We start from the raw sequence: 12099 nt of genomic DNA, 5'->3' as shown, positions 1-12099 counted from the left end.
TAGGGGCGATCATACTCACGAGATGGGCGCAGGGCAGCCTTCGGGAGAATGTATTATATTTCCACTGTATTACCTACGTTACGTGGCGTGTTAGGGTTAAGAATAATCACTCGTAAAAAATGGATGGACAAAAAATGGGGGTAAAAACTATTGATGGTACACGAATGCTGCTTCCAGTTTCCAATGTTCTACATCTACATCATTTCACAAACGTTCACGATAAAAACGGCTTATGCGGAACGTTGGCTCATGCACGCTTTTACTCTCAACTGCGTGATATAACTCCTTTAGTGACCACAGCAGAGTAGCGTTGTGAATGAAATTAACACATCAACCACGCTCAGTAGGCTGCACCGACGAGAACTGCCTGCTGCGATCCATTTTCTGCTCCAAAACTGAACTGTGATTATTTTGTTTTTTTTTGTGTTTGTGCGTATTATTATTTCGATTTCGTATATATATATTTTTTGTTTGTTTCTCGTAAAGGCCTTTTGTGCTTTAATCCGTATCTGTCGGCGCATGAAACGCGTAACATTGTTTTGGTGACGGTGTACGGCACGTCATGTTAGGTCTAGGAACAGCCTCAAATCGGTATCGGGAGTGCTGGTGTTACGACAAGAAGCGGCGGCTAGCTGGCTGGCTGGGAAGGGGGGTCGTGTTCCGTTGTGCAACGCTTTTGCGCGATCCTAATTGCTATCATGGCGTAAAGCAGACGCGAAGAGGGACGAGAAGATGTGCGTACATTGAATCATAGCTGGAATAAACACGAATAAACTGAACGAAGAAAAAGAAACTACCTTCCCCTGGTGGGGACACTTTTGTGGCGAGCTAAGCGAAAGAAAGCGACCGGCGGTGGGCCCACCATAGGTTACCCCATTCCCTGGTGGAGAAAACTCACCCCAAACGGACCGATAAGGCCACGCAAAGACAAGGTAAGTGCGCTATGTGCACTGCACGTAAAAGTCACCGTCGAGGATCGCAAACGGGGATCGTAAAAAAAATGGCACGCCAACAACACACCGCAATAAAAGCGCCATCGCCGTGTGATGAAAACTGAAGGAAAATTAATGGCTTTTCTTGGCGTCTTAGCTAGCTTTCACGCTGGTACACGGTGTGGTGGGGACCCTTGCACATTATGCAACCACCGAAGCGAGAGCAGAAACGAGGCCCGCCGTTTTATAGACTTCCTGATGTGACATCCATCAGCCGGGTCGCCATTTTGTGACGCGCGCGATACTGAGGGACTCTTTCTGCACGCGTCTTAGACACATTTAGCGTTGCCCCGAGAAGGTCAACCGGGCTGGTAGAGAGCGCCATTGCCTTATCGATTGGCTGTTCAACGCAACCTTAGATCGCCATAACCTTAGGCCACCCTGGGGACGAGGACAATCGAAACGATGGCGGACAATCGCCCGAAACCACTGGCGGACTCAAACGTGAACTCCCCAAAATGTGAAAACACGTCCACCCTGATCTCGTCACATGGCGACGAGCGCACCGATCGGACGGGCTTGATCTCGTTGCACATCGTGCCGCTCTCTGTGTTGTGCCGGTGAAAAGCCACCAAACAGGTTCGGGTCGGTCGGCGATTGGTCATTTTCCGCACCATGGCCATCGCACCCTGAACGTTGCGCCCAATTGAGGTTGTTCACACCGCTACCCTTCACCGGGTGACCCGTTCGTTGCCGACGCGAGCTGACCTGCGCTGCCGGTTCTAGTACGCAGGGAAGAATGGAAATTTGTGCACACACGCCACTCACGCGTGGTAGAGCGAATTCTAAGTCGAAGCGTGCCTTCTAACACGCTTGGCGCCGTGGTCGATGCACGCGGTTGCGTGGAGTTACACCACCGCGTGGTTGAGTGATTAGGGCCGTTTGCCTCAACCTGGATTTTCTCCAGAACACCGTGTGTGCTAGGTAATTGGTAGTTCTGCAACGTATGTATACGATCGGATCGGTTGGAAACTGGTGGGAAAATTATGGAAAACATCTTCGGTCCTTCAGCGTTGCTTAATATGAGTATGTTTGCATTCGAAATGAGTTGTTTGTTCGAATCCCATACCATGATCGAAAAAATAGATATGTAAAAGAATAATATGCATGTCATTTCAAACGTTTGAACTTTTAACATCAACAAGAGAATATTTGAAATTCAGAACAAACATGTGCAGCTAAAACGATCGTTGCAACGCCAATTGCATACATCTAGGCGCTTACAAGTAACACTCATGTGTTGAGTGTTGATCGCCTCAACGATCGCTGATTGAACATGCGTTTGTTCATAAATAATAATAACATAGTCAATACTTTCAATTGTGCATCTGCTTCATAGATACATACATCAATTTTATGTAATTTTAAAATCCAAATCCTGCCAATCAGCAATACTAGCACTTGTGTCACAGATTAGCTTTACTTAATTAAGATAAATGCTGCTTTGCTGACTAATGATTAACAGAAACACAAAACCCTTATGTCCTGCTACCATGTCTAATTTGTGTAAAAAACATGAACCGAAAAGGCCGAGTAATTATTGTTTTTTTTTTTCGCTTTTGCTAGGTATTGATTTTTTACATAATCTCATTTTTTTACAGTCTCCCTAATTTACTAGTCATTACTGTTCGCTTCCTACATCATCGGAGCTGCAGTACTAGAAAAAAAATCAATTAGAATCATACGCAACACCTTTATCAGCAAAAACAAAACCTGTTTTCTTCCCAGCCACTAACACCTACGGTTCCATCTCGTCATAGCAGAGAAAGATTGATCTGCCTACGAATCAGTCGCTGGCTGTCTTGCTCGAAAGTGAGAGGATCATTGCGCGGAACCCCGATCATACCGCCACCCTTTCGAAACGAAAGTGAAATTTCCCAACGCTCGCCGCACACTTATCTATACGGCGGAAAAGTTGCAACACAAACACGCGCACACGAGCCGCAGCCCTTTCAGTTTTGCTGGTGCGTATACAAAGACACCGCTTGCTACCACGCACCCCCGATTACTCGTGCGTGCGATCGAGTTCTTTTTCCTCATTTTATCCCTCTCCATGGGGCAACACAACGCATTCACAGTTAGCTTTCGCCGTTCATCGACCTACCCACAGCGCAAGCGGTCCACACACAGCCAAGAGTTTATAAAACTTCCCACTTTAACTCGCGCAGCACGATTGGTCAGCGTAGGTTTTCCCGGCTGGCAAACGTGGAGATAATCGGACCCACCTTTCCCAGTCTCGTCGGTTGCACCACCCAAGAGCAGATGGAAGGCCCGTTTTGTAGCAGCTCTGAAACCGCTAGCCGGCGCTCGACTTCCTCGTGTTCCCAATTTAGGTTAAGGTCCTTAACCTTTACCATGATCTTGCCAGTACTTTCGCTTGCACCCGTTCGTGGCGTCGAGTGATGCGAACGGCGAAACAAAAGAGAGTACTAAACTAAAACGGCACACCATGGAAGGTTTGCGAAGAAAATGCTGCGCATCACTAACTTCGAGCACGGTAATCATAAAAATCGCACTGAAATTGGAAAATATGTAATTTATTACCACTAGTATTTAACCCTCTAATCGTGATTTACGCATGGTAAATTAAACCCATTGTATGTATTATTAAATTGAATATCTTTTAATGATCCAAAAATATCAATTTCATCTTAATTCGATATGGAAATAAGAAATTGTGACAGAAATTCATTGAAACGTGAAAGATTTATCAAAAGACTTCAACGATATCATAAGCGAGAAACCTGGTAACGTCATATAGAAATACCAAATCTTTGCGATGGATCCCACGAGGCTAAGTTTAACTTATCAAAAACGATACTAAATAATAACGCCATTTTTACGGCAAACACACGACTGAACAAGGTAGCTTCCCAAAACCAACGCATAGCAAAACTCACAGCGAAAGTTTTCCGGCTCGGCTCTATCCCAAGCGATCTTCACCACCGGTTGGAGCTAGCCGCCTGTGTATGGGTAGGTCCCCATTTTCGACGATCACGCTGGCGCTTGCTGTTGGTGTTAGTGCCTGAAACCGCCTGCGGATCGTTCGATCGAACACGTTTTCTCTCGATCCATCCCTTTCTCTCTCTTATGCGCTGACTCTCTCTCGCACTTTATCCACTCGGATGAAGTTTGGTGGTGGAGCTATTTGTTTTTGCCTACGGTTCGTCGGTGGCCCGGCTTCAGGTGGCCAGTATCTGTCGCTGGCACGCCACGCACGGTAACAGTCTGCTTTGATCCGTCTCGGAATTCGGAAGTGTGCTTCACCGTCCAACAAAATCCCCCCAAACCGCTGTTCCGGGCTCCCCTTTCGTACCACATTCCACGCAGTTTCCTTCCCATCTCGATTCGATCGGTTCCCTTGTGCGTTGTGAGTGTGATTTCGGTGTTGCCCAAACGTCTCCGGCTGAAGCTGTGCTTCGTGGAGGAAGATCTACAGGTTCGGTTTCGAAACAACCGCCATCACAGCGCAGCAAGCACAGTTCTTCCGTTAGGGGGTCCAGAAACCCTTCGTCCTGCCTGAAGAAAACTTCCCCGAATTCGGACCATAGTACACGGATACGCAGCAGTACTGACGCACAAAAGTGAGTTTCGGTAGAGTTCCCAAGAAATTCGTTTAAAATCATAGATAGCGCCTTGTGGGCAATGGGGCTCGTTTGAGCAAACCGGATTTTTCTATTCGACGCAGTGCTATTGGACGAGAGTTCCTCAGGGAACATAATGGAAATTTTGAAGTTTTTGCCATATCGAACACGTGGCTCAGAGCTACCACACTGAGCGTGCGAACACATTGGTGTACGCAAACAACCAGCTCCATGGAAATTTACCAGATTACTCGAAGGGTGTGATCTTACGCTCATAAATCCCATCCCTTCGAGCTGTTGGGTGTGGTTGCGACACTCGAGCATAGCCTTCTTCTTGGCTAGAGCACCATACCGAGTACCACAACAGGTGTCGCACCTCGCCAGTTGAACGAGTTAGCACGTCCGCCTTGCCCATTTAATCTGGGAAATCCAAGCCAACACATAGCCGCAGTACCCTTGAGCTTCTTTGGAGGCGACATGGTGGCGCATTTACGTCACAGCGTCTTGGCAACGATTTGGCCCGTGAATGTCGAGGTCGCCATCTTTCGCGGACGGTTGATTGGCAACAACCGATGGTGAAGTGTTTCCATTTGAAAATGATCGATCCGTTTTCATCTAATTTGAATTTCGATATTGAAAATCGCCAAAATGGTGGCAAAAAGAGCAACTATCAAAACGAAACCATAAAGCCTTCCAAATGCATCTGAATCCGTCCGTGAGCAATAAGTTACGAGTTTTCCGAAATGATCGCTCATTTCATGCTCCAAATGTACCGGCAAATTAAACAAACACTACAACTACTAAGCTGTCGAAAGAAAACGTCAAAAAATCGAACCAAATTTTGTTCCGTATCCCACAGCCGGGCTTTTTTTGGGTGAAAAAATCACAACGCTCAAACTAGCACATCGATTAAAATCCCGAGGAGCCATTCGAACCGAAATGGCGGAAAAATCACTCATCATAACATAACTGGGTCTTTCGGCTACGTGACCTAATTTAGCGTGCATTTTCTTTTTTCGGCCCAAAACCACCTAAAATCCGAATTTTGTGGCCTCCTTCAAAAAGGCTGTCGACGCAAAGTAGAAAAGATTTCAGCGAAACCTCTCACTGCCCGGAAGACGGCAGGAAGAGCTTTTTGCTGTTTTCCACGGCCGCTCCCGGGATGATAAAGTGCATGCAAAGAAGAAACAGTAACCCAAAAGCGAGACGGTAAAGCGAACTTGCGATCGTACCACGGCAAAGCTGCGGCGAAAGGCGCAGCAAACGAAACAAAAAAGGGAGCGTGGTGAAAACTTTCTCCTTTCAAACCTACGCCGCGAGGCGCGCGTGCAATTTACTTGCGCACTGCGAGAGAGGCTGATCATTGCTTTACTTTAGGGATGCTTTTCTTTCGAAAATTTATTGTACTGATAATAAATGCCTGCAAATACCGAAACGGCAAAGCAGCTTGCCGGAGGTGAACAGGCGCTTCACCGGTTCCCTTTTCAATTCACGGCGTAAATTCACTCCCTGCACTCTGCAGGACCCTTCCCAGAACCGGTTCCAATGGCGAACTGAAGGGAAACAAACGGTACATTGCATCCCCGGGTGCACATTGACCCTGCGCGCATCGAACGGCTGGTCTGGCGAAGCGGACGACAGCTGAACCGCTTACCGAAGGGAGATCTCACTTTCAAGAACACCATCAGTGCTCTGTCTTGCTGCACGTGAGCGTGTGGAAAAATGTAGGTTATTGGCGATCGCGGGTTTGTTGAACTTTCCGTGGGTTTCGTGAACCACAAGATGGCCTGTTTATGTGGTCATTCTGTCTCGTTGTGACCCATATTCATGTTGCGTTTCCTTTTGGGCAGTCCGGAAAAAAGCCCTTCCCGTGGCAGGACGTCCTGTTGAACGAACGGAAGGTGCTGTTTGACAGTGGTTTCCTGAAAATTCACACCACACCACTTGAAATGAAACCTCTATCGTTGGTTTACACGAGGATGTAACAACGTACGTGATGACTAGTCTATGAAACACGGAACAACGCACTTCGAGCGGCCAACATGAATTTAAAACATGTCGCCAGACAGCTTATTTCCTCGCAGCTAGAGAGCCATGTTCGCGACAAGCGGAAGTCGTGTTTTACATTTTCTTTATTTTCATTTCGTTAAAACCCAAGCCCAAGAAGCGGCGTATTGTTTCGCGCAGGTAATTGTGGTTGCTTTTTGTTCCGATGGACGTGCAATAATAACTTTAGAAAGCATTTTAATTGCCGCAAACCTCCATCGGGCGAGTGTTCCGGATTGCGCTATCTAAGGACTATTAGCATGGACGCGGACTGGTTGGACGTGTTCGTTGATTGAGGCGCGCATGCATGTTAATTATTTTACGTAAACGCGCTCACTTGAGCACTTCCTTTGCGGGCTCATTACGATTGGTAGATAAAAAACCATTAGCTATGGTGATTGCTATCAAACTGAGTTTACGGGTGACTGGCTGGACGGAGGGACAAACGCGTATCGGTCAGGATGAGATAACTTTTTAATGGGCCCCTAAATTGTGCCTAAACACTTCCACCTTCACCAGAGAAAATTAGGAGCAATTTATGATTCAACGCAGAGAAAAACGCTTCTACAAAAGCTCACCATTTCTTGTTGGTAGGAACATTTGTTTTTGCCACCAACCTATACAATGATTTTTTTATGCTCAAAAAAAATACAACACACCTGCATTCACGTGGTGACATTTTGTGCCGTAATCAGGCGTTTGTCTGGGTCGTGCTAATTTTTTTTTCTCCCTCAAACCGACCTTCTCTCCGTATTGAGCAACGCCAAATGAAACACTCCAAAGAGGAACATCGTGTTAGTCATCCTGCGACGACACGCTCACCCAAATAGGGTATGGTTGGTCACCGCCACCTTGTTGGCGGTTGAAAAAGAAAGTTTCGTGACTTTGCGAATCAAACATAACCGCTCACGCACTATCCGTTGCCAGTAGCCATTAAGAAGCTTTTCTACCAAACCGTCAATGGGTGGCATCCAATTCAGGCACACCACGCACGCACGCACACATTGGCGATCGAACTCACGCCATGCTCACTTTCCCTCGTGCGCCAAACCGGTTCACGCTGCCAACCCTTTACCGGTCTAGTCTGGTGCGGCTTTGGCGATCGTTGACGTAACAGCGCTGAGTGCCAGAGGTAGTGATCTGCTCACTGCCGTCTCACGATCGCGATCTCACCGCTCACATGTGACCGACATTTGTAGCGTTCCGTCGGTAAAGCGACGCGAGATAAGTAGACCGCCAGTCATGCTTGCCATGACCGAAAAATGCCGCATGGCCATCCAGCGCTTGCGATCGAATTTTACCATCGCCGATAGGGCATCGGGTGACACTTGCGACGATAGTAGCAGTATGAGTATGAGGCCCTTTTTTGAGTGTCTAATTGCGATCGTTCGGATCACTTATACGGCACGCGGATGACATTGGCGGTAAATGGGTCCCGTTTACGGTGTTGTATAATCGCGGATCTGCATCGATCGATGCGGAAAGAGCGAAAAGGAATTTGTTCATCGGAGCGAGAAATAGGTTCCCTTTTTGCCGGCGCCATACAGTACGCGGTTACGAAATACCGATAACGGATGCGCTTCGGTCGTTCGATTATTCTTTTATTAGCGTTACTATGCGATTATGAATATCTGGCCGTAAACAACGATACATGTAGTGGGTTAAATAAAAATAGACCCGTGAATGGGTAGACAAAATATTCAAAATTGTTACACGATGTGAGGTGGGAGATTCATGGCTCAAGTTGCAGGAGAAAGTGTAAATAGAAGTATACAGGATTCTCCAAGGTCAGACATCCCACCAACCGGACAAAATTACACACGCTTGGTCCAGAAGACAACCGTCAGCGATAGCTCATTCATTTTTACTTCCCATCACCCATCATTTACAATCGATATCTTTACATTTTTAGTGACTGGCACTATTGACCTCAACAAAGCCCCGGACAGCTATGCGGCCTATTCCTTTGCCCTATCGGACAAGTTCAAAATCGTGGCCCAGGACGAGCTACGCGAGGACGACGACATGCGGGAAAGCGCCCTGAAGCAGTTCCGCGAGTGGATCGCCAAGCATCCGCTCATTCGCAAATGCCGTACGGATGCGCCGTTCCTGTTACGGTTCTTGCGCACGAAAAAATTCTCCATCCCAGCCGCCACGGAGATGCTGGAGAAGTATCTCATGATCCGGCAGGTGTACCCGAACTGGTTCTTCAAGCTCGACATCAACGATCCCGAGCTGGAGGCGATCATCGACAGTGGATATCTATTCCCGCTGCCCGAACGTGATGAACAAGGGCGCCGGATCATCTTCTCCAACTCGGGCAAGTTCGACACAAGCCGGTTCACCTCAGCCCAGCTGATCAAGATCCACTCGCTGGTGCTGGAGACGCTGATGGACGAAGAAGAGTCGCAGATCTCCGGTTACGTGCATATAATGGACGATTCCGAGCTTACTATTGGCTTCCTGAGCGTCTGGTCGTTCGCGGACATCCGCAACCTGGCACACTGCGTGCAGAATTCGCTCCCGATGCGGCAAAAGGAGAACCACTTCGTCAATCTTCCGTCTTTCGCGAACAAACTGTCGGAGTTCATCCTGTCGGTGTTGAGTGAGAAGCTGCGCAACCGCGTGCACGTACACCGCGGTTGGGACGAGCTGAAGACTAAGATCAACCCGAAATTGTTGCCGAAGGAGTACGGTGGTACCGTTCCGGTGGCGGAGTGTATTGCTCAGTTCAAGAAGCAGATGAAACAGCGCCGTGACATCGTACTCGCGCTAGATGATATGGAGATCGAGATCAACAAGAATAGCATCCCGTGGGCGGATAGTACGGACGCGGACATTGCGAGCGGTGTGATCGGAAGCTTCCGTAAGCTGGAAGTTGACTAAGATTTCAGGTCTCTCTACTACGCGCTGTTCCGGGCGACCGGTAGATGGCAGCACCAGGGCAACGGAAGCTTCGTTAGATTAGAATAGTGAATGTTCGTTATCGTTGTTCTCTCGGGGGTACGTCGTTGGAGACGGCTTACCGGGAAAACCGAGCAGGGGTCCTTCTCCCCTTAATTAAGCCCCCATTTATTTTAAGCAACCGAGCGGCGACAGCTTGACTATCGCCACGCCGGGAAGGTGGAATACAGTTACCAAAACAGTCGTCCGTGTTAGCTGACCCGGTGTGTGTGTATGAACACATCCGCATTGGGCAAGCACGGACGGGTCGTGTTAATTCTTAAACGCTTCTGCGACGATCGTTCTCGTCCACGGATCGCGTGTGCTCTATTTTCGCACAACGCGTCATTTCCCTTTTTACGTCACATTCCTTCGCTTACGATAAGGTTAGGAAGCTACGTGAATAAACCAACACACATCGCGCTGTGATCGAGGATCGGCGCGCGAATGGCTAGGTTTAGTTTGAGGCGCGTGGGTTTTCGTATTGATGTTTGGTTAAATTATTATGTTTTTACTACCTACCGCCGGTTTGGTACGTTGTTTTATTAGCACATATTGGATTGGAGCAGTATTCGATGGTCGACATGACGCTAGCGATGGTTGGGCGAACGGTAAACACACGGTTTGTAATCGTTAGAATGTAAGCGAGCACGAGGCAAAAAAAATATATTCAACTTCATCCTTTTTAACTGTACTTACTGCGCTGTTGTTAATTTGAGTTGAATGTTCATTACATTGTACCGTGGACATCACTGGAACCGTAAAGCGTTAAACGAATAGGTTGTGGAGCTAAAATACATTTTAAAAATCAAATCATATTTGTATACAAGTTAGTATGCGGCAGCCTTTTTCATCGGAAGCATAATAATCGGATAATTTAACCTTTTTCGAAACAATGGCTCTGTTGCTCAAGATAACTCCAGCCGTAGTTGGATCTTATATTGAATAATATATACACGAATATTGAAGCATATAATTACGATTTACGCAGGTTGGTTAGAATGCAGCCATGATCTATAGTCTTACTACACATATTTGGTTGAAAAAATGGGCCGAATCTTGCTTGTGTTCATGTTTTAGTATGTCATTAAACCCTTCAGTGATATCACATAATAAAACGTACAGATCACGGCAAAGTTAGGGAATATATTTTTGTACGTTAGCTTAAAATGCTTAACCGTTAATTGAAAATGCAACTGCAGTTTAATTCAACTAATTTTACTCACCATAACAGCTGGTGCAACTGGTACACTGTTCATGGCCTACTAATGTTTGCTTGCACTACTGGATCTTGGGTAAACAACTGGTTTGACATTGACCGCCAAAGCCGATGCTGGAGCTTTATTTACGCCACTTCAAAAGATAAATTGCAGTGATGTAACTTCAGCTTTCGCCGAGTATGCCCTAGGCATGGTGAAAATAATACTCGGAGATTATTATTATTTATTCAAGGACGGCCACGCCGTATTGAGATTTGTATATTTGTTTCTGAACTGAAAGGCATTTCCTCCCAACAGCCACTGTGAGCCTTATCCCGGGCTGACTCGGTTAATTCTCGGAGATTAGAAATAGAAAGAAATTTATAGGTAGAAAATACATCGCTTCAGTGATCTTTGATTGCATCTTTCAAACCACTAATGCAATTTATTGATAATGTAATATCCTTCTCCATTGACATCTTACTGCAGCAGCATATCATGTACATTATAATTATCTGTCCGAAAGAAAGAAAAAAACAAGAAACAATCACACACCATCTGAATCCCCACGACAGATGAAGCGCACCGTTTGCGCAATTTCGCAACTACGCGCGCGCGCCAATCAATCGCCCACGTTTAGTTGTCTTCACGCTGATGACAGGAATCGCACCGGCACGTCGCTCATTACGTGAACCTTTAACCCCCCGTGCGGGAAGGCTGCCACAAACGCCCTCCAATGGCGTGGCCTTCAGCTAATTCGGTCCTACCGCACCGATCAGCCTGGAACCGACGCATTCCAACTCATCATCTGCCGTGCCGTGCGATTGCCTCATCCGCCCATCGGTGCACGTAATTCCTTGCCGCCCTTAACCACCTGGGGAGGGCTCGAACCATCGGTGTCTTTAGACACCGCATGTGTGTGCCTGGCAAGATGCGAAAGATTTACCCAATTAATCATACAGAGGATGCCTCTAATCAGCCGATCACCCGCGTCCAAATAATGAGCCACAAAGAACGGTGTGCAACGAGACGGCTTCAAATGTGGCCCGCAAATGCGATTGACCAGCTCAGATAACCCTCACCCTGTGAAATGCAAATGTCTGACGGACGGGTGCGAAGAAAATAATTGATTTTCTTCACCACCCCGTGGCGTGCTTTCGTGCAGCAGATGGAAAGGGAAAGCCAGCAAACACGCACCTTTCGGCACGGGGCACGATGAACGTTGGTGTCGCAAAAATTGGCGCCAATCGTTATCCCGCGAGATAATTCCCGATACAAATCTTCGACCCCCATTGCGCCCTCATAATTGGTCGGAGTCCCCTCCCTTTCCCTACC

At 47.2% G+C, this 12099-nt stretch overlaps 1 protein-coding gene across 1 annotated transcript; it reads left to right on the top strand.

The window, feature by feature from the left end:
• The first annotated feature begins 4499 nt into the window (after positions 1–4499).
• Positions 4500–10314, top strand: LOC128723435 (clavesin-1-like). The gene is made up of 2 exons (XM_053817177.1): positions 4500–4576; positions 8535–10314. Coding segments are annotated over exons 1-2 (975 nt in total). The 5' UTR covers positions 4500–4575; the 3' UTR covers positions 9509–10314.
• The last annotated feature ends 1785 nt before the right edge of the window (positions 10315–12099 follow it).

Source organism: Anopheles nili, chromosome 3, assembly GCF_943737925.1.
Source record: "Anopheles nili chromosome 3, idAnoNiliSN_F5_01, whole genome shotgun sequence".
Lineage (NCBI taxonomy): Eukaryota > Metazoa > Arthropoda > Insecta > Diptera > Culicidae > Anopheles > Anopheles nili.
The sequence above is the reverse complement of the archived record's forward strand: the minus strand, read 5'-3'. Positions and strand labels throughout refer to the sequence as shown.